Genomic DNA, 21,573 nt, shown 5'->3' with positions numbered 1-21,573 from the left:
AAGGAGATATTGCGTTGAAAGTGCATGTTGCAAGAGTATGTTTCAACTATAAGTGTTTTCATGTTGCAAGTTGTAAGTGTTTTATCTGGATGTTGCATATGTTTCACACACATGTTGCAATTGTATGTTTAAAAAGTTTTGTCTGATTCAGACTTATGTTGCATTCAAGTATTTCATGTTGTTAGTGTTTTGTGATTCAAAGGTATGTTTAGAGAGAGTCATGGGGGCATGGCCCGGACGTCGGGGGAAGGGGCAGGCGCGCCTGAGGTCCTACAGATGGGGTGTGTTCGTCCTTATTCTAGCTCCTGAGTTCCGCCCGCGCGGAGAGAGAAGAGGGGGTCAGGGGGAAGGAGCGGCAGACGCGGGGCGTGACGAGACTGATGAGGACGGGGTACGCGTGCATGGTGGGATGAGGCAGACTGGGAAGGACTAAAGCGATTCGGTGTGAGTACGACGCATTTCTGCTAGGCCGTTTGGTAACCTCCCATGGAATCTTATCCCTTCGGACGTTCCGACGTCCGGTCACGTGGCCCTCTCGCGCTGATGAGAGCCAATCACAGACTCTGGCTGCTCTTGGTCTCCCTAAAGACAAATTTAATGTATAAATAAATATTTTAATAGATGCAAAACTATCCGAGCCTAAAGACAAATTTAATGTGTAAATAAATATTTTCATAGATGCCAAACTATCCGAGTTACTTTATCTTTAGTGTACAAATAATTATTTTCATACGTGCAAAACTATCCATATGAGTTACTTCTTTAGCTCAAATTACTCCAACATTTTAGCTAAATAAAATTTCTAACAAAGAGACCCACGAAAAATAAAATATTATTTTCTTTCAGCTACATCTTCCATTTCATGAAGAATATCTTTCTCACTTTTCAAAAAAGTTAAATATTTTTAACTTTAGTCGAATACATACAAGAGACTATTAATATTTATCGTGCATAATAAATATCATTAGATTAAGTTGAAATATTTTTATAATAAGCTTATTTGAAGATACAAATATTGCTAATACTTTTCTGCAAATATCTTACTCCATCTGTCCTAAAATAGATGACCTGATATCATTCAATTTTTTTTTCTAAAAAAACTTGACCTTCTTTCCCAATGCACCATTTCTCTTTTCTCAATACATCTCTATCTCTACTCTTTAAGGGGCATTTTGCTCTTTTGGCTTCGGTGCTGGTTTCCGCGAGACATTCTAAAACATCAACTAATATGGGACGAAGGAAGTAAGGGCCTGTTTAGTTCCACCAACTTCCCAACTTTGGCACTATGCAAAAAGAAGATTCCTCGTCACATCAAACTTGCGGTACATGCATGGAGTACTAAATGTTGATGAAATCAAAAACTAATTGCACAGTTTGGTTGTACTTTACGAGACGAACGTTTTGAGTCTAATTAGTCAATGTTTGGACAATTATTATCAAATAAAAACAAAAATGTACTGTACCTACAGTACCTTCACCAATTCGGGCGGCGCCGAATCAGGCACCAACTAAACGTGGCCTAAGAAAGTTTGACATGCACGATACCCTAGGTGACTCTTTTTTTTTTTACGAGGTGACTCTCTTTTTGGGACAGTGCACCGGACCGACCACGGACCAGGCACCGGATAGATACAATTATGTGTCACAGAGGGCAGCTGCAGCCAGGGGCACCGGACACCAAGGTGTACAACAGAGACCGGACAGGCGCACTACTCTATTCGAGCAGAGAAGGTTGCAGCTTGGGTTAGGATAGCCATAAGGAACCGGACGAGTCCAGTGTGCACTGGACTAACGCACGTGACGAGCACTGTTCCAACGGTCGGCAACGGCTAACGGCAACCGCTAGCTGCATAAGGGCACCGAACCTGTCCAGTGCCTATGCAGAATGCTGCTGCAGCTTCCAACTGCTATTTTCCAAAGGGAAGGCTATTTATACCCCCTTGTCCGGCCATTTGAAGTACGTGGGAGTTAGGAAACAGACAAGGGAGTTCTGGCTCCACGCTAGTGCTCTCCACATGCATAGTGTTTAGTGAAATATTTGTGATTAGTGTATGTGCTTTTGTGAAGTGTTTATGCTAGTTAGACCACTGCTTATACGTTTGCACTAGGTTTAGGCCTAGTGTTTAGTGAGGTTTGCATATCTCTTACCACTCGGTTCCTGCGTGTACTATTGTTTTACACCGGAGGGGCTTGTAGTCTTACAAGACTACACCAACCGCGTTTGTGGGGTGGCCACCACCGTGTATAGGAGGGAACAAGACCCACAACGGTTTGGCCAGAAGCTCAATAGCGAAGATGGCAGGAGCAATCCAAAAGTAGAAAATGCCACAAACAAAAAAAAAGGATGAATGTATGACCAAAATAGCCAGGCACGAAGCAATCTGATGGTCGTGTTGAAGACTTTCGGGAGAAAGTGACTGGTTATTGTGAGTGCAGACCCTAATGTAAGCAACGTAAATGTCGTCATAAAAGAAACTTTGTCCTTAGCACCCTTCAATACCGCAATGCACTTCTTTATCTTTGCCCTTTCTCCCTCTAGAAATTGTCACAAATCTTGAGATACGCATCAAAATCATCAACTTTGCAGGTCACCTTGACAGCCTTTGACCCCATTGTGAAGACCTAGAATCTTGCAAACAAGCTGCTGATCAACTACAATAACTCTATTTTCGAACCTTAGTTGCTGACCAAGGAGCTTTGTGCTTTTGCTTACTAGATTGTGTAGGAGCTCCTTCAGTTGGCAAAGTACTAGTTGCATAGGTTTATGTGACTTTGTCACTAGAATTGATTAGGTGACCTCTAGTTAGCTCAGCACCTTAGTTGCATAATTAGGATCTTTGTAAGGTGCTAGAGAACATAGATAGAGGGGTATAGTCTTGACTAGACCGATAGTTTTAATTCTGCACTTGTATCGGTTAGCCGACGCGATTAAGTTTTAGGAAGGACTATTCATCTCCCCTCTAGTCCGCCATCTCAACCCTACAACCATCCGGACCGGACGCACCCAGCAAGGTCCGGTCCTCGGATTCGCGCCACGTGGCCTCAGTATTGAACCTCGGCCACAGATCTTCAACGGTCACTTAACCAGGCGCGTTCAACACCTCTGGACCAGACCCAGACTCTAGGGTCCGATCGCTTCGCGACCTCAAAGTCCGAAGCTCAACAAAGAGCTCCCCGAGCGCTCCAAACCAACTGAACTCACTCCAGTTCAAGTGACCAGACCCGCCTGTCACCAGAGTCCGGTCGCGACGTTTTTTACAGTGAGACGTTCTAGACCCATCGGACCAGGTCGATTCACCCATGACCGGACTCGCAGCCAGGGTTCGGTTATCGCCTGGTCGCCACATAGCATCCTTGCTCTGCTCGACCAGCGACCGGACCCGCACACCTGGGTCCGGTTCTAACGCCCGCCAGGGTCCGGAGCCAAGCTCCTTATTGCGCTGCTCACTGCTGCATAACCGAACTCTAGGAACAGAGTCCGGTCCTGCCCCAACGCACGGTCTGGAGCTGAGCCAGACACCGTGGCCAAGGGTCACACTCCGGACCGGACTCGGCCAATCAGGGCCCGGTCCTGGCCAAGCCAGGGTCCGGTCCCTGACCTTCACATCCTTTTCTTTTTCTATCACTTCAACCACTTCAACCTTGCTTTTAAGTTGCTAACCACAAAGTGTAGAACTCATGTGCACGTGTGTTAGCATTTTTCCAAGCATTTTTCAAGGGTTAATTTGTTAGCACACTAGGTACTAATGCATATGCATAAATCACTTCACCTAGTGGCACTTGATAATCGCTTAGCCAAAGTTTTCCCCTCTCAATAGTACGGCTATCGATCCTAAAAACACTCACCCTTTATGGTGTCTTGAGTGCCAAAACAAAAACCTATTTGATACCTTTGTCTTAGATCTCCTTGGTTTTTGTTTTCTGTCTTCTTTTCCAAGTTGGAGCACTCGATCATCTCTTATGGTCATCACCAACACCTTGATCACCATCATCTAGCTCCATTGCTTGGATGTACCAACCTAGCTCGCATTCACACTTAATGACATAGGTTAGTACTTAGGTTTCATGAATTAGCCACAACCAAACTAGGGCTTTCAGCATCGTTGGAGAAGCGCAGGGGATCCAACAGGCAATGGGAGATTCGAATGGGTAGGTGGGTTTCTATCTCGGAGGGGGAAATGAACCAAGACGTGCTGGAATGTGAGGTTGACCGGTGTGACGAGGTGGAGGGTTGGATGGCGCGTCTAGAGGGGTATGGGGCGTCCGGACACGCTACCCAGAGCATTATCAAAAAATTGAAGTTATGATATATACTTACGAGTAATTCTTTTTTATCTTTTACAACAAGAGAAAAAAAGAATCTATCGAAGTTACACTTTAATTTGAGACGGGCTTAATAGTGCATTGCTATATTTTTGCTAAGATTAACCTATATTATTAATGTCATAGTTATCGTAAAATCAATTATAAATATTTAATCGCTAGTTGAACAAAAATGAGCGGCCATATATATAGGATCCTCGGTGCAAACCACCGTGCGAGAAAGGCCCAAATTCAGAAATTTGAGTTCGGTTCGGTTCGTCCGGCTTGCTTCTCCACTTCCACTAATAAGAAATTAATACAAAATAGAATCACAATCGAATTGAACTCGGTGCCGCAACAGACCGAGGAGGAGTCGGAGTCGAAACGAGGCGCCGCGGCGGGAACGACGACGACATATAAATAAACAGGCGCCTCGCGCGGCAGCTTCCAAGTTCCAACTCTAACGACAACAGACCCCATCTTTCCTCTCCGGCGACTCGACTCGACTCGTCGACCTGGATGTCGTCGACGACGATGGAAGACAAGCGTTTCACGAAGCACGGGTTCCCGAAAGGCTTCCGCTTCGTGCCCACGCACCTGGAGCTCATCACCATCCTCTCACACAGGGTCCAGGACCGGCGGCTCCATCCCAAGGTGGCCGGCATCTTCCACGAGCTCAGCATCCTCGAGCACCACCCCGAGGAGCTCCACGGTAATTAGCGATCGACCCTTCCCTCCCGGTCGGCCGTCGTCTTTAGTAATTTCGCTCCGATCCTAGCAACCTCTAACCAACAAGAACATGCATGCATGCAGACATGTACGAGCGCGACAAGGAGCACCGCTACATCTACTTCTTCAGCTGGCGGCAGTACCAGAAGACGGGCGGAGCCGCCGGCGGTGGTCCGGTTCATAAAAAGAGGCAGCGGGGAGCCGCCGGCCAAGACGAGGACGACAACGAGCCGCGGCCGGTGCGATTGGCCAAAGGCGGCGGGTGGAAGCCCTCGGGCGGCGGCCATGTGCTGCGTTGGCCAAAAGACAAGGGCGGCTTCGTCGCCGGGAAGATGGTGACCATGGTGTTCTACGATCATCGTCATGACGGCGAGCAAGTCAAGAGCCAGTGGGGCATGCACGAGTTCACCGTCTACGTAGACCAGCGACTGCTTTTCAAGCCTACAAAGACCAGACGTGTCAGTATTTCCACTCTCTCTCTCTCTCTCTCTCTCTCTCTCTGACACCGCAAAACACACATTGATTGACTGACTGGTCACTCTTGATGATCTGCATGCAGTCGCACGAGCTGGCCTTGTACCGCCTCTACAAACTCAAAAGCGACGACGGGGCCGGGAGCAACCAGACGCTGGCGAACGTCGCTGCTGCTAACGGCCACTTCTTGGCGCCGTGTCCAGCAGGCCAGCCGTCGCTCGGGATCTTCACCGGCTGGAACCAACCACTCGCCGCCGGTGCCTCGACCTCACGGATGCCGCCGCCGCAGCATCCTATACCCAGCGTTGGGCATCCGCAGTACTACCATCATCATCAGTACGGGTTCGGTGCCGCGCCGCCCAGCGCCGCCCACCAGCGGGTTCGCACCATGACCATGCCGCCGGCGTACGGCACCGGGATGCCCGGTCCTCAGTTGTTCCCGTTCGCGAGACCTTCCGGCACTGGGTTGCCCGGCTGTCAGTCATTGCAATTCGCCAGACCGCCAGCGCCGTCGCAGATGCCAGTGTCGCCAGCAGCCGCGAACCCAGCGTCGCACCAAGCTCCCGCGAAGGCAACGTACGGCGGCGCTGGGCAACAAGCCAGTCACTCCGGGGCCACGCGCTCACCGGTGCCTTCGGCGCCAGTGTCCACGCCGCCGCCAGCTGCCGAGAGCCCGTCGGCGCAAGAGCTGGCTCCTATGACGGCGACGCACGGCGGCGCTGGGCAAGAAGCCAGCGGTAACTTCGGGGCCACGCGCTCTTCGCAAGACGCCACCGCCACGGCGGAGACAGGGCAGCACGTCCAGTTCGCAGACTGCGTTAAGCCAGGGGAGAAGGAGAGTATGCCTCCCCCGATCGAGGATAGGATTCCGGCCGACAGCAACGACGGGATTGGGATGCCGGAGTGGGATCTCGACTTGGGGTGGATGTCTGACGACGGATTCCTGTTCACAATGGATGAGCTGTGCCAAACGTTCGACGAACCGCCGCCGACGCAGCAGGGAGACAACAATTAAGGCGGAATATTACTAGCTAGCTAGCTGTAGAGAGACGCATCTTTCAGTCCACTCTTGATTCTTTTTATTAGGAACAGTCTACTCAAGATTGTGGTGTCTACGACAATTAGTTTTGGACTATTTTCCTGTCGGATTATTCCAAGCCTAAATCTCCAACCGGTGTAATACGAAAAGAACAGGTACTTATTATTATTTAAGCACCCAATTGGTCGAGTAGTTTTCCTCATGTCATCATGGCCATGGTTATACAGTTATACACTGCAGACCTGTGCTTTCAATCGTTATGAATTTCCCCAAACTTTGGACTGGCTAGGCAGCGAACCTGAGGAAACTGTAGTCGGAATTGTCAAATAGTCACCCCGCTCCCCGCTGCGCACCCTCCCCCTCTTTTCTGAAACTGTGGTTGTACAATAAAAATGGTTGCCATATGAAGAAAGAAAAGCATGATGCTTTTGCTCGCATTGAGTTGACGAATACCAATGTACATGTGCCATGCCTTTTGTTTAGCGTGAGAGTTGACACTCAAATTTTGACAACAGCCTAAAACCACCTTTTGTTAGTTCAAGCAGACAAAACTACCAGAAGTACATGGTAAACAATGGCTCCTCTTGCGCAATGCTAAACAGTATCTTTATCCATGGGCTGAATATGCCAATCCCATGCCCAACTCAGCTATTCAATCATCACCAAAGGCGATTCTCAATCACAGCTACAATGATATCCTTCAGTGTTCCCTGCAAAGTTCAAAATTGTTACTCATCAAACATACATTTTGCCATCAGACTCACCATTAGTGATTTCAACTGGGAACTATCCAGAGTGCCTAGTACTAATTCTATTAATTTTATTCAATGTTAACATTTCTTCAAATAATATCCAGGAGTTTTGAAACCTCAAACCAACTTTAATCCGCATTGTGATCCTGCTGATTCAGAAATCAGAACATGTTTTCGGAGAAAATAACATTGGCTCGAGACCATCAAATCTATTACTAGAAACAGACAGTTAATTTTCCAATCTTACCTGAGAATGATCTTTCAGACCCAGAGAAATCACCAATGACCGGGCTGAGCCACTGCCACTACAAAAATGAAAGGACAATGCTATGTATGAGAATAATATTTTTTTGTGTACCCAAACATACAAAAATGGTGTATCTGTCGTCAGCCAAAGGAACAGTTAACAGTGGTGTTAGAAATATTACTAATTAAATTTTGTTATAATAGAAGCACAGAAGTTAGTTGAGCAGACTATAACAATTATAATCAAAGAGCCATTGGTAGGGAATATTTGCTTAGATGTCCAAAAGAACAGTACGAAAGAGGAGTTTCTTGCTGCTGACTATATTTTCAAATAGTTATTGCTACTTCTACTGATATAAGGGTACAGATACGGTCCGGCCCACAGCATATTGCCAGAAATTGTGTGCAGTTTGCCATTACAAGTAAAGTTACATAAAAAGGGCGTACCCAGTGCAGAGAGCTCCCGATCTGTGCGGGGTCTGGGGAAGGGTGTCAGTGGCAAGCCATACCCTCGCCTGTGCAATGCGAGGAGACCGCGACTCGAACCCGGGACCTTCCAGTCACAGGCGGTAAGACTCTACCGCTTGCACCAGGCCCGCCCTTCCCCAGTTACATATGAAAAATATTGTTAGAAGATGTGGAGATAGACCAGACATCAGAAGTAGATGGTGTAGGAAGCAAACCTTATGTGCTCAATAAGTTGACGTGCACAAGCTAGTAGAAGTGGCTGCAGTCATAAAATTTGGTAGTCGTTAATCTGTGCATGTTCATATATGTTTGATGCCAGATGGTTTAATGAGCTTACCTCATCTCTCTTCCCAAAAAGAACAGAAACGTTGTAGGTTGGGTCCGAGAAAACACTTTCATCTTTCCTATCGAGTGGAATTAAAGCTTTAATAAAAAAAAAATACAGTATACAAAGTTTCAAGGTAAAAGGAAAAATGACTGCCTACATTCATTATAAGACCAGTATGCTTAAGCTAGAAATCTCTAGAGACTGACTTTCCACCTCTTGTAGAAATGTCATTCAATAAGGTCTTACAAATAGTAAGATATATGATGCACGGACTCCAACACACATGTCAGACATGGCAGTTTGCCATAACATGTATATATATTGCAACAATAATAATAACATGTAGGGGTTTATTTTAATTGTAACTTGCCAACTAGGAAAACTTGTATAAAAACAATCCTTGCTTGTTCACAGTTTCCCCCATTCAGTTGGGAAAAGGAATAGCATGATCAGCATGTTTTTTTGTACATGTCACAAACTAACAATACAATATGGTGATGGAGTAACTATTAACATATCAATCAAGTTCCAACATTCAAAGTTTAGGTTTTCAAACAGCGAAGATATAGCAAGCAAGTAGCTCACAGAAGTATCGAAGCAGTAGCACAAAAGACACCGATACAGCACCAAAGTGGAGTGTTGGTGCATCATAGATTCATTGATATCATCTAGAATGCTGAGGTAGTAATAAAGGCATGATCTTGCATTTAATACAGATTTAGACATGTGAACAACCTGGCAGTTGTGACCTGATATGCTTGTGACTGCAGTGTATGCAGATCTTTCTACTAGATGATACAGTCAGTTAAAGTATTTGTGGAGGAAGCCTGAGTACGCTCTCATAAGGATCAAACAGAATGACAATTTCAAGACATTGTGAAACAAATAGCATGGTGGAAGCAACTTATGCAGAACTAATAATGCAAATAACAAAACCGAATTTTACATGTTTAGGAGAACAAATTTGCATAAAAACAAATAAGCATACTTGGAAGCTAGTATAGTTCCCATGCAACCGATTTGTGTCACAATCACCTGTAAATTTAATAAACATGAACATCTTTGGCAAGTGAGAATCAGGGACCAACTGAATAAAAACCAACACTTTCAACTTACCAGAAAGGTATCTTCATATTTACTGATGACAATATCTGTTTTATTTCCCTAGAAAATCCAAAAGCAAAAAAGGTAATCAAGTTATCTTCATATTCAGAAAACTCTAAGAAAGCAAAACATACTCTCCAATACCAACTCGATACTAATAATCATACAAAGCAGATATTATTAGGTCTTCAGTCTAGGAAAACTATCATATTCTACTGTACACTATATTCATCATATTCGCTTAATCTGACTAAATGCAACACAAATCGAAACTTTCTGCAGCAAGACAGGTACCTTGATGTCTAACGAGAGGGACCGATGCTGCACAGGAAAGTGAGCACCAGATTGCGTAGAGTTCATTGGTACCTCCATCTATCTAACCAGCAGAGCTGTACATCACAACCTCCAAAGCATTAGCTTTATCACACTTAATACAAGACCCACAAAGCATCACATCTTAGTACGCACCAGAAGCCCTTTCCAAACTCAAATTTTGCTAGGACTTTGTGCAGTAGTTGACTGAACGCAAAAAAATATTGGAAAAATAAGCTGCAACCATACATTGAGGTTGGTTGATCCTATGGTGTCTAGTGCCAATCGAGATGTACTATGTGTGCAGAACACGAATAGAATAATCAACCCGAGAGGGATGAGTTGGCTCAGTAGACTTCTCAGGCAGCAAGAAGATACGCAACTAACTGGACTCAGAGGATGATGAAAGACTTGGATTCATCTGATGCGGGAGCAAACTGACTACTGGAGCAAACTAGGGCTGCTAAGATTGGTGGACCCAGGGTGGCAGGGTATGCCTAATCAACACTGCAATAGGCAATTCAGTATAATCCAATTCACAATTTGCTAAAAATAAAATCCTGTTCAATACCATGGTTGTAACTACATCAGACCCCTACTGCTAAAGCAAAATAATTGAATACATAATGACGGGCAGTTTGCTGATTCATGGTGGCAGAGCTGGTGAATCTCCAAGCCTAGGGCCACGAGCTAAGCGCCAAAATTTAAAACCCGAACCAAATATTGATTGTAACACTGCATGTGTTAAGCACATGGTGAAGCCATAGTATGCAAAGACTTAAAACCCAAGCCACATCATGTTGCATAGCATGCAAATATATATTGCACATGAAATACTAATGCAAATTGGTAGTATGAAGTATACTCTTCCAAATATTATGTAGCTTGTTGACAAAAGATATATCATTAGCCACTAATTGCATAGTTAAAAGAGCCTAATCAAACCAGTTGGCTAAACTCTGAATTGAACAGCAAATTCTAGTGTTTTCACCAATCTTCGAGCATTTAGATCTCATAAACCATGGAGATTTCAACCAATGTGTTTAAAGCATTTTGGTCGAGGCCATGGAGATTTCAACTTATGTGTTTAAAGCGTAGAGGAATTTTCATTAGAACCGACTGAAACAGTGGCAGGGGGGGGGGGGGGGGGGGGGGGGGGGGGCTAAATACACATAGAAGGCCATAATTGGAAACAAACACAGCCATAGTAGAAGGCAGACGCATAGCAATTGATCTGTTGTCAATTTGCATCCACGTTTTTTTCAGCAAATTACTGAACACATGCTACCGATCTGATGAAAGTTTCCTCCTCTCCTAATTCTCTTAAGCAGTACTAAAAGAATTTATTCCCGTAGTAGCTTCCTGAACAAATAAACATTGATCTTACCGTGAGCTGTGGTGTGCTGCAGTAGGCAGTAGGCAGCACGGGGCGCTGGAGCTGGGGGCAGCTGGCAGCCGGCACCCGGCAGCAGTCCTGGTCGGCAGGGGATGGCGAGGGGCCTAGGGTCCCTGGCGCTAGCGGCCTGGCGCAGGCGCGGAACCGCGGAGGCGCCGGATGCCAGTGGGGGAGGGCGGAGGCGGGACGCCGGACGCCGGACGAGGAGGGCGGAGGGCGCGAGCTCGGGTGCGGGGCGCGCCGGCGCGGTCGCTGCGCGGACGAGCGAACGCTCCTCGCGAGTTCGGTGCGGCCGCGGCCGCTCGGGCAGTCCGGCAAGGCAGGGGCTGAAGCTTAGGGTTGAATGGGGATTTTGGGCTGGGCTGAGGACTTCTCCATGGGAATTCGGCCGGCAGCCCCCGTGGATCCACCCTGAAACATTTACACATGGAATCGAGAGAGGAAATGAAATTGACTTCAGTCTTCAGTAAATTTAAACGAGAGCCGGGAGATGGCGAGTGGTGTCATTGACCGGTCGATCGGTGCTCGTGCGGGTTGGTGCGAGCTAACTGATTCTGCTGGACCTTACACTGGAGTGGACGGGCGCGTGAGATGCGGGCTCACCTCGCCCCACAAAACGAGCGGACGGGCGCGTCCAACTTCAACCCCGTGTATATGGCAAGATCCCCGAGCTGCTCCTCCCCGACGTAAGCATCGTTTCCATACAATCAAGTGAATCAGCCAAAGCAAAGCACGATTAGTCAAACAAAGATGAAGCAAAAGGAGAAAAGGTTTGGATTTTTAATACATAGCAGGAGAAAGCATGTAAAAGGGGAAGCAGCGAGCAGCAAATAAAAAGGCTTAGGCCCTCCACAACGGAGGGTGATGCCCAAAACTATTGAAGGTCCACGTGAGAGAAGTTGGCATCGATCACTATTTTGACACCAGTCGTGGGGCCCATAGAGAAAATAGAAAAAAATAAAAAAGCAAAAGCTAGAACCGGTTCCGTGTATGTGCTGGTTCAGCATGTGTGTCAATCTCTCTCCTCCCTCTTCTTATTCTATTTAGTTAGCACCACTGCTTAGGCCCTCCGCAGTGTATCGCTTGAGTGGTGCTTCAAACGGAGAGAGAAATTTGGGGCATCGCTCCTGCCATTGCAGCAGACGATGCCAATGCTAACAGAAATGGGAGCGACGCAAGTATAAGTAGCGGTGCTAACTAAATAGAATAAGAAGAGGGAGGAGAGAGATTGACACACATGCTGAACCAGCACATGCATGGAACTAGTTCTAGCTTTTGCTTTTTTATTTTATTTTTCTATTTTCTCTGTGGGCCCCACGACTGGTGTCAAAACAATGATCAATGCCAACTTCTCTCACGTGGACCTTCAACGGTTTTTGGCATCACCCTCCATTGTGGAGGGCCTTATACTTGCGTCGCTTCCATTTCTACTGGCATTGGCATCGCCTGCTGCAATGACAGGAGCGGTGCTCTAAAATTCTCTCTCCGTTTGAAGCACCACTCATGCGATACACTTCGGAGGACCTAGAAGAGGCAGCGAGTGGCGTCCACATCTCGTCATCACTGTGAGCTGCGTCAGCTACCCACCTGTGCGGTTGTGCGCTTGGGCCTACAGTGACTAGCAACCACCAGCCAACGAGCTTTGAGCGGATGGTGGCGACCGACGGCCATGTGCAAGAGCAATGCCTGTTCGGCAGTCAGTGGCTTATCAGTCAGGATAATATTTTTTTCTTACACCAAATTAGCTAGTAGTAAGTCAATCTAGCCAAAACGAACAGACTGAATAATAGAGCCGATTTGTTGGCCGTAAAGTTTATTGTAGCTTTTTTTTAGCCCACCTGTAGTTAGCCGTTCACTGTTAATATATGGTACACTTGTCTTACTCATAAAGTTTTTTTTGGTTTCTGTGCCTAAGCCTACTGTAAGTTTACAGCTTGTTTTTTTCTCTCTCTTCTTTTTTCTCCTCAGTCTCAGCATTTAATCCGGTTTCGGTCTATTATTATACCTCTAAATAGAAAGTATGCTGTCCAGGAGCAGCTCGGGGATCTTGCCATATACACGGGGTTGAAGTTGTCCGCTCCTTTTGTGGGGCGAGGTGAGCCCGCATCTCACGCGCCCGTCCACTCCAGTGTAAGGTCCAGCAGAATCAGTTAGCTCGCACCAACCCGCACGAGCACCGATCGACCGGTCAATGACACCACTCGCCATCTCCCGGCTCTCGTTTAAATTGCAGGCCGCATCAAGCTGAGGCAGAGCACGCGAGCTTCTCAAATTCCAAGAAGATAAGGAGCCCAACAAAAGTCACGTCGGGACCAGCCGCCCGCCCTGCATCTCGTCGTCGTCGATGACGGCCGGGACCATGCGTGTGCTGGGCGGGGAGGTCAGCCCGTTCACGGCGCGGGCGCGCCTGGCGCTGGAGCTGCGCGGCGTGGCGTACGAGCTCCTGGACGAGCCGCTCGGGCCCAAGAAAAGCGACAGGCTCCTCGCCGCCAATCCCGTCTACGGCAAGATCCCCGTGCTGCTCCTCCCCGACGGCCGCGCCATATGCGAGTCCGCCGTCATCGTCCAGTACGTCGAGGACGTCGCGCGGGGAAGCGGCGGCGGCCTGCTGCTGCCGGACGACCCCTACGAGCGCGCCATGCACCGCTTCTGGACCGTCTTCATCGACGACAAGGTGAGCAGAGCACATATATACATGACGTTTTGCTAGCGCATTTGTGTCAGCCTTGTTTTCGCCGGAGGCAGCAAAGCGTCTTTTCACAGTAACGTGCAACGAACTGCCGTGGCTTCCTGCAGTTTTGGCCGGCGCTGGACGCCGTCTCGCTGGCGCCGACCGCGGACGCACGCGCGCAGGCCGTGGTAGACACCCGCGCCGCGCTAAACCGCTTGGAAGAGGCGTTCACGGACCGCAGCAACGGCGCGGCTTTCTTCTCTGGCCGCGACGCGGCGCCGGGCCTCCTGGACCTGGCACTCGGCTGCTTCCTGCCGGCGCTCAGGGCCTGCGAGCGCCTCCACGGCCTCTCCCTCATCGACGCGTCCACGACGCCGCTCCTGGACGGGTGGAGCCGGCGCTTCGCCGCGCACCCCGCAGCCAAGCGCATCCTGCCGGACACGGACAAGGTGGTGCAGTTCACGAGGTTCCTCCAGGCAAAGTTCGGGGTCCACGTGTCCTAAATGATTTGGCGCCTCTGCTGCTGTTCTGCTACGCGTTACTTGTGTTTGTTTGTGTAACGTGTCTTATCTGATTACTTTGTCGTATTTGTATATTTTCACCGCGTATAAATAAATGAAGGAATAGAATGCTCAATGCATATTTTGAAATTTGATTCGGATGCTTGTAAACAGAAACGTCCGGACGTCCGATCAGACATATGCACGCTGCACTCCATTTCACGCTCCACATGGGGCCCACGTCGCTCGAGAGCCACGTCGGGACGTCCGATCAGACACATGCACGCTGCACTCCGTTTCACGCTCCACATGGGGCCCACGCCGCTTGAGAGACCAGAGGGGAAGGATCTGACCGTGGCGTCGTATGGATGCCCTGCCATCGTCGGGAGAGACGATACAACAGAAGATAGGGAGAAGAGATGCAACATCTGATCTACTTTTAAAACATCGAAATATAGACAGTTAAAACACTTGAAACATGCTTCTAAAACACTTAAAAAAAACGCAACATTTAAAACCATTGCAACCATATGTAACATCCAAATAAACACACATGCAACGTACACGTGAAATATATGCAACCCAAATAAATATACTTGCAGCATACGTTCGAAAAACACAGATAAAACATACCTTTGAAAATATCTGAAACGCTCAAAACATATGTCTGCAACATGTCTCTGAAACAATTGCAAAATATACAACATGTACAACATTCTCCGATCTAATTTTACAATATCTATATGAAACAAATGCAACGTACATAACACTTAAACATCCGTAGCTGGAAGGCTGGGCTTCGAGCTTCTCGGGGATTATGCTTGGAAGCTCTGCCAAAGAGGCGCTAAAGCTGCAGCATGCAAGCACTGTGAACTGCTCCGGCCCTATCTGGTGGCCGGAACGTGCTCCGAGTACCAATGTCCTGTGGCATTCAGGGCGTGCTTCAGACCAGAATACCTGCCGAGCAGGTCATGTAGGGCATGTAACCATGTTTAGATGGACTAAACTAAAGTTTAGTAGTTTAGTCTATATTTTGGATGCCAAATAGAGGGTCTAAATATGAACTAATTATGGTCTAACAAAAACTAATAGAGACTAATTGATGAGTAGAACTCATTAGGAAAAAAAAAGAAAATTTTAATTAGTCCATATTTAGCCTATTATCCAATGACGGACTAAATTTTAGTCCGGTGGTTTTCAGGTTAACAGCCATTGAGGGAAGACAAACTGTGCCGGCACTGAGGCTACTGGACCTGACAATTCAGATTTCAGAACTACCCGTACATATACGGTTCAGAAGAGTATCACGTCCACAATCGGTACAAGACAAATGACAATCAAATGAATGCAACTTTGTAAGTAGTTCAAGGACATATTTAATCATTAATCTCTCTTACACTGCATTGCTTATGACCACAGAACTGACATATTTAATCATTAATCTCTCTTCCATTGCATTGCTTATGACCACAGAACTGACAATGGTACTAATTTTGTACAGTACAATTTACAAATTCTTAGGCTAATTGCTGGGCAAAAATTAATAAGTTTCAATATTAGAATCTGTGCGTACCTTGCACGAAAAGAAAGAAATAGACGGACTAAGAAAATGTTTCAAACAGATTCAGAAAAGTGACGCCGTGTTTAGTTTGGGAAAGTTGGAATTTTGAGCTACTGTAGCACTTTCGTTTTTATTTAGCAATTAGTGTTCAAACATGGACTAATTAGGCTCAAAACGTTCGTCTCGTAATTTCCCACCAAATTGTGCAATTAATTTTTTTTTCGTCTACATTTAATGCTTTATGCACGGGCCGCAAACATTTGATGTGGTAGCCACTGTAGCATTTTTTAGAATTTTGGGTCGGAACTAAACATGGACTGAGCTAACGCTAGCTGACCACCACAAGTCGAAATCTTTGTCCTTGCGCACCTGGCAGATCGTTTCAGCAGCGAATCTGGTGCGCTCTGCATGCAACATGGTAAGCAGGCTAGCCTGATACGTTTCGTCGTAAACGATCGTAGATTATTTACTGTTGGCTGGTTTGATATGAGAGAAAAATATTATTTCAGCTTATAATCCACGATCGTATACGAGCAAGCGAACCATCAGCGAGTAGGTAGCAGTTGCACACGATTTGACAGCTCGTGGACGTTCTTTTATGGGGAGCGGGATGGAAGATGGCGATGCATAAACTCCACTTCCTGCTTTTGTAAGAGGAACAATAATCCATCTCATTCTCTGTCCTTTGTCTTCATTGTGAAAAAAATTAAGGAATCAGCCATTAAACGTCTAAACTAGTACTGGGAAGATGGTACTGCATAATGTACATCAAGTTTGGGAACACCAAAATAGCTTAAAGTGTGTTGTGCATACGTTTTACATGAGAATCAAACAATGGGAAATAAGTTAATCCCAGACTATAGATGACAATGAAATTCACAAAATGCACAACATACAGTAAATGATCCAGAGGCAAAAGAGAATACACAGAGAAATAACACCTTCCCAATGTGATTCATGGTTTCTACAGATTCAAATGGTACATATGCCCGTACATAGAAATAAGTTAAGTTACCAGATGCGATCAAAGGTTGCATTTTACTTATTTTCCAAACAACCTCAATGCGAGTGCATAAACATCTTTCTTCTTTGCTGATGTGGCTTCAGTGACCAATTTCACCGCCTATAATTAAAAAGCACGGTAGTTTAGAGGAAAATATCAGCAGTTGAAACATACTGTAGCAATGAATTGGGTTGCATGTGTACCGCAGAAAGAGTATATCCCTTTGCTGTCAATTCTCTTAGTTCATGCTCAAGGAAATCCTCTGATGGAGTTTCATCATCTGAAATTGACTTCCCCTCTATGAGCACTGTTATTTCTCCCTTTGGTTGTCGAGTTGCAAAGGCTTCATTTGCTTCACCTAAAGTTCCCCACCAAAACTGCAAAATGTAAAGTAAGATCAAGACTACATAGCAAGCAAATATAAACCATAAATTTACAAGGAATGGGATGAATGCGATCTATGTTTGCAATAAGGGTGTAGATGCAAAGAGCTCACAGCTCAGCATTCAGAACTTCATATGAAATACAAACAATTGAGTTCAATCACCAAAAATATGTGAATGAGGTGGACATGGTCTTGTTTTCAGTTTTAATCACAGTGCCAAGTAGGCGAAGTACATCTGATGAGTTGGCAGTAGGTTCAGAATATCTCATGAAACCACAGCACTGCAAACGATCATACTTTTGTACAGTGAACTGGGATATAGCATCTGTTGTGACTACCAACTGAAGTACGTTTTTGAAGATTGTGTGATCAACAGACAATATTGTGATGGAAAAGGGAAAGACAATTACAGAATATAAAACTTGAAGACTACCTCTTCATGTATTTTTGTTATCTCCCTTGCAATAACGCAATGCCTGTATATCAACACAAACAAAAACAAGCAAATCAACATGTCTGATAGAAGGCTTGGACAGACGAACTCCAGAATTGTAATATTTTTTTGTAATAATCTATTCATACAGCAATTAATGATTGTAACACAAAATACCACATTATACATAAACGCACAGAAATGCAATATGCTGTGATTTTCATACAACAGGGTCTCTAAATCATGTAATGGCATGCAGAGGTGACTTAGTATCTGTTACCTAGAATCACCAAAAGATGAAGCAGCATCAACAAGAAACTGTTGAATGCCATGGGGAGGAACATAGAATATTTGTGTAGCAGCTTCACGAGCTGATATCTCAAGCCTATCTCTTCTTGACCGAGCATGCTTTGGTAAAAACCCAACTAAAATTGAAAATCAGGACTGACCACAATAGTTCCTTACAACTGAAAAATAAACTGAGTACAGTATCAGCATTATTTACCAAATGTGAATTCATTTGATGGCAAACCCGATGCAGAAAGAGCAGCAATTGCAGCAGAAGGCCCAGGAATGGGAATGACAGGGATTTTCTCAATTGCACATAGTCTAGCCTGTGAAAAAAACAGCAGAACATGCTTAATGTCTCACAGGTTTAAATTAGGAGAAGCATTAGACTTAAGGCAAGAAGTTGGTGCTGTTCACTAGTTACAATGTTTTGTACCAGGGTAAAGCGACTATGAGATGAGAACTGCTGGCTTCTTCACATGATATGAGGATAGCAGCCAGAGATGTTTTCTAATAAATAGTCACATGTAAGATGAAATTTGCAGACTTAAAATTAGGTTAATCAACTTACCAGTTCCATGCCAGGGTCACTAATACCTGGTGTGCCAGCATCACTTATCAGTGCAACTGCTTCACCTTCATGAAGCCTCCTTAAGATACTGGGCTCTCTCTCACGCTCATTGAACTTATGGAAGCTAAGCTGCAAGCTTATAGTTTAAGTATTAAGTTGAATTTCTCATATTCTACAACATGGTGCAACTATATAATTGACTCACAAGAGGTGTCTTGATGTTATAATGTTGAAGTAGCTTTCCTGAATGCCTTGTGTCTTCAGATAGTATCACATTAGCACATTTAAGGACACGCAGTGCCCTGAAGGAAGAATCATCCAAGCTTAATGCAGGAATATATTTCAGAAAATGATGTAAGAACATGATGACTCTAATATATAGTATGCAGCTCCCAATTAAAACATGCGAGCCACTGGTAAATTTTGCAGTGGGGGTAAACTGAGATCCATTCACAATATCAGCATAAAAGATATGTTTCACAAAAATCAAATTCTTTGTGAAGTAGAAGAGGCTAGAAAGAAAGACTATAGCTAATTGCAATGACTAGATAAAATTTTAAAGCACGGATTTAAAATGAGCATTGTTCTGTTACTCCCTTTATTTGTTATAATGAACAAGGGTTAGACTCTCAAGCTTTTATAAAGACTTTTTTGGGGATGTATAATGAAAACTAAGAAACTTAAATATTCTACCTTCTCTTTTGTATATGATATGTTTGCTTTTGATTTTATCGCCTGAAAGCCCCTATAACTTGGCTGGCTGCATGACATACCGGTTACTAGTGATTACCAGGAAATATTCCATGATCTAAAGTGATTTCAAGGCATAAGCACATGTACTCGAAACTTTTTCATGTGCGAAATGGTTATAAACTGAGGTGCGAGGTTATAGAAAATGACTAATAGGTGAAGCAAATATACCTTAAGGTGATATCTTCAAGGTTCCCAATTGGCGTTGCCACAAGATACAGACCTGAGTCCAGATCCTGCATATTAAAATGAAATGGCTGAAAGCATCACGGAACAAGCGCTGGACAATAAAAAAAACGATGTAATCATGCTTTTATCCCTGAAGTGAGCAAATGCCTGAAATTAAAGGCAAGGAATCAGGTGGCAATGGGTAGCCCTTGTCCTCTCCTTTCATCCTGAATATTTCATAAACCAGTAAATCCAATTCTGAGAATAGATTTACAGAAGCATGCCAGAGCCCTCATACAGGCCCAACTTTTCTTGTCATAAATCTACCACACTCATCGAGCCAAAAGGCTAGAAACAGAGAAACATATCCTAATACGTTCCAGCTCTAACCAAGGATAAATGCTTTGGTGCAGAAACAACAAAAGAAAGGCAACTCCTTTCCAGTATTTGTTTTTTTCTATTAGAAATCACTTGAAGAAAACAATCCCATAAACACTATGAAGAAAATCTAATAAGGGGCAAAGCTTTGTGTAGACTAAAGTGGGCCATAGCACCCCTTTTTCATCTCTCTAATACAATGAAATGCAGCTCTCCTGCATTTTCAAAAGAAAAAAAAAAATCCACCACTTAAGTGCTGATGAATTGCTAATCTAGGCCCCTCTATTAGTGCCTCAAGTTAGATTGGCCCCCCTCTCAATTTTAGTTCAACCTCCGCCATTGGGCACAGCTACATGTATTTGTCAGGGTCAGCTGACCCAGACAACCTCTCCAAATTCCACTACAAATCAGCCATAAAACTATCAAATCACTCTTGTAAGCAAACAATAAAAAAACATTATACTAGACGTGTGACCCCGGTGGCTCAATACTCTGCCTCTGCCCCTGAATCTATAATAATTGTCAGAGAACATGCTTCACTTCACATAATAATCGCATAACGTCTTCAGAGTTCAGACTCACATGAAGAGTCTTGATAGTCCTATATTCTGACTTGGTCAAACCTAAACCAATCGCACTGAAGCTAGAAACAATTTTAGTTTGATATACGAGCAAAACGTCGTAGCCACTTCGATGGAAACACAAGTCCACACTACAGGAACAGTCCTCACTCAACTACTGGAACTGTCCGCATAACATCAGTACAAGTAACTAGCCATTGCTGGGGCTGGGAGAAGGGTTCACCGGTTCCAAGACGTGTGGCTCCGGCCTGTTGCTGGAGGCGGCGGTGGAGAGGCGTCGAGCGAGCGGAGACGTGGCTACAGAGGCGAGGCAGAAAGGGGAGATGAGGAAATGGCGGCGGGGGACGGTCATGGCTGGAGCGAGGGCCTGGAGGCGGAGCAGCGACGCCATGGGATTCGGATGGGAGGCGGCGCGGCGGCGCTGGGAAGGCACGGGCAGTAGGCACCGTTGATTCGATCGTGGCGGTCGAGATGGCCCCTTTGGTTATCATGAGAAGAGTTGTCTTCTCATTTACTGGTTATAATATAAGTTCTATTGATAAAATATACTCCTTCCCTTCCAAGCTATAAACTACTTTTTATCGTAACTTTTGATATGACTGCCTAATATGTCCTACATTTTAACCAGAGAAGAAACTATCAAACGTTCATAGAAAAAAAACATGATTGATACTCCATCCATTCTAAAATAAACGTTGATATGGTATTTATGTTGGTCAAACCTAAAATTTCTTATGTTTGACTGGATTTATAAAAAATATTAGTGTGGGGTCACTCCTAGCCTCTCTCCCTCGTTGAGAACACGGGAGGAGAGCCCGAGGGCTTCCCACATGTGTAAGACTAAGCTGTCTTGTAGCGACGAGCGGGGGTAGAAGAATGCGAGGTGATGGAAAAATACGGATTAAATGCCCATTAATTTGTCCGGAAAAGATTCAACATGTTTCTTACATGAGCACCCCGGGTATTTATAGATCATACTCGAAGGCAAGGTGGAATTATATTAGGGTTAGACCTTGGAGGATAAGTATTATACACAATCCTAGGGTACGGCGGTAATCTTCTTCCCTTGGCTAACAACTCCCGGGCCCATCGCCCCGTTGGGACCGACACCACTGTCGGGCTGGTCCCCTCCCG

At 45.3% G+C, this 21,573-nt stretch overlaps 4 protein-coding genes across 5 annotated transcripts; 2 read left to right on the top strand and 2 right to left on the bottom strand.

Moving 5' to 3' along the window:
- Window positions 1-4,618: 4,618 nt before the first annotated feature.
- On the top strand, window positions 4,619-6,848 carry LOC136537145 (uncharacterized). Its single transcript, XM_066529209.1, has 3 exons — window positions 4,619-5,014; window positions 5,116-5,489; window positions 5,591-6,848. The coding sequence occupies exons 1-3, from the start codon at window positions 4,822-4,824 to the stop codon at window positions 6,518-6,520; spliced, it is 1,497 nt and encodes a 498-aa protein (XP_066385306.1). The 5' UTR covers window positions 4,619-4,821; the 3' UTR covers window positions 6,521-6,848.
- Window positions 6,849-6,948: 100 nt separating this feature from the next.
- On the bottom strand, window positions 6,949-11,844 carry LOC136537135 (uncharacterized). Its single transcript, XM_066529205.1, has 9 exons — window positions 11,719-11,844; window positions 11,142-11,561; window positions 9,737-9,831; window positions 9,455-9,502; window positions 9,327-9,373; window positions 8,348-8,414; window positions 8,226-8,269; window positions 7,544-7,601; window positions 6,949-7,254 (listed from the first exon to the last, which is right to left on the bottom strand). Exons 3-9 carry the CDS (start codon window positions 9,812-9,814, stop codon window positions 7,204-7,206), a joined length of 393 nt encoding a protein of 130 aa, XP_066385302.1. The 5' UTR covers window positions 9,815-9,831; window positions 11,142-11,561; window positions 11,719-11,844; the 3' UTR covers window positions 6,949-7,203.
- Window positions 11,845-13,240: 1,396 nt separating this feature from the next.
- LOC136489054 (probable glutathione S-transferase BZ2) lies at window positions 13,241-14,474 on the top strand. Of its 2 annotated transcripts, XM_066485794.1 has the most exons (3): window positions 13,241-13,285; window positions 13,384-13,824; window positions 13,947-14,474. In XM_066485794.1, the coding sequence occupies exons 2-3, from the start codon at window positions 13,495-13,497 to the stop codon at window positions 14,322-14,324; spliced, it is 708 nt and encodes a 235-aa protein (XP_066341891.1). In that variant the 5' UTR covers window positions 13,241-13,285; window positions 13,384-13,494; the 3' UTR covers window positions 14,325-14,474. The 2 variants fall into 2 exon arrangements, with proteins under 2 accessions (XP_066341891.1, XP_066341897.1); XM_066485800.1 differs by lacking the exon at window positions 13,241-13,285 and having other exon boundaries at window positions 13,360-13,824.
- A 2,200-nt stretch (window positions 14,475-16,674) lies between these two features.
- Window positions 16,675-20,916, bottom strand: LOC136489044 (uncharacterized). Its single transcript, XM_066485787.1, has 9 exons — window positions 20,663-20,916; window positions 19,484-19,548; window positions 18,768-18,864; window positions 18,563-18,691; window positions 18,209-18,317; window positions 17,984-18,128; window positions 17,704-17,746; window positions 17,089-17,262; window positions 16,675-17,005 (listed from the first exon to the last, which is right to left on the bottom strand). The coding sequence occupies exons 1-9, from the start codon at window positions 20,828-20,830 to the stop codon at window positions 16,925-16,927; spliced, it is 1,011 nt and encodes a 336-aa protein (XP_066341884.1). The 5' UTR covers window positions 20,831-20,916; the 3' UTR covers window positions 16,675-16,924.
- Between the last annotated feature and the right edge of the window lie 657 nt (window positions 20,917-21,573).

Source organism: Miscanthus floridulus, chromosome 1 (assembly GCF_019320115.1).
Source record: "Miscanthus floridulus cultivar M001 chromosome 1, ASM1932011v1, whole genome shotgun sequence".
Lineage (NCBI taxonomy): Eukaryota > Viridiplantae > Streptophyta > Magnoliopsida > Poales > Poaceae > Miscanthus > Miscanthus floridulus.
The sequence above is the reverse complement of the archived record's forward strand: the minus strand, read 5'-3'. Positions and strand labels throughout refer to the sequence as shown.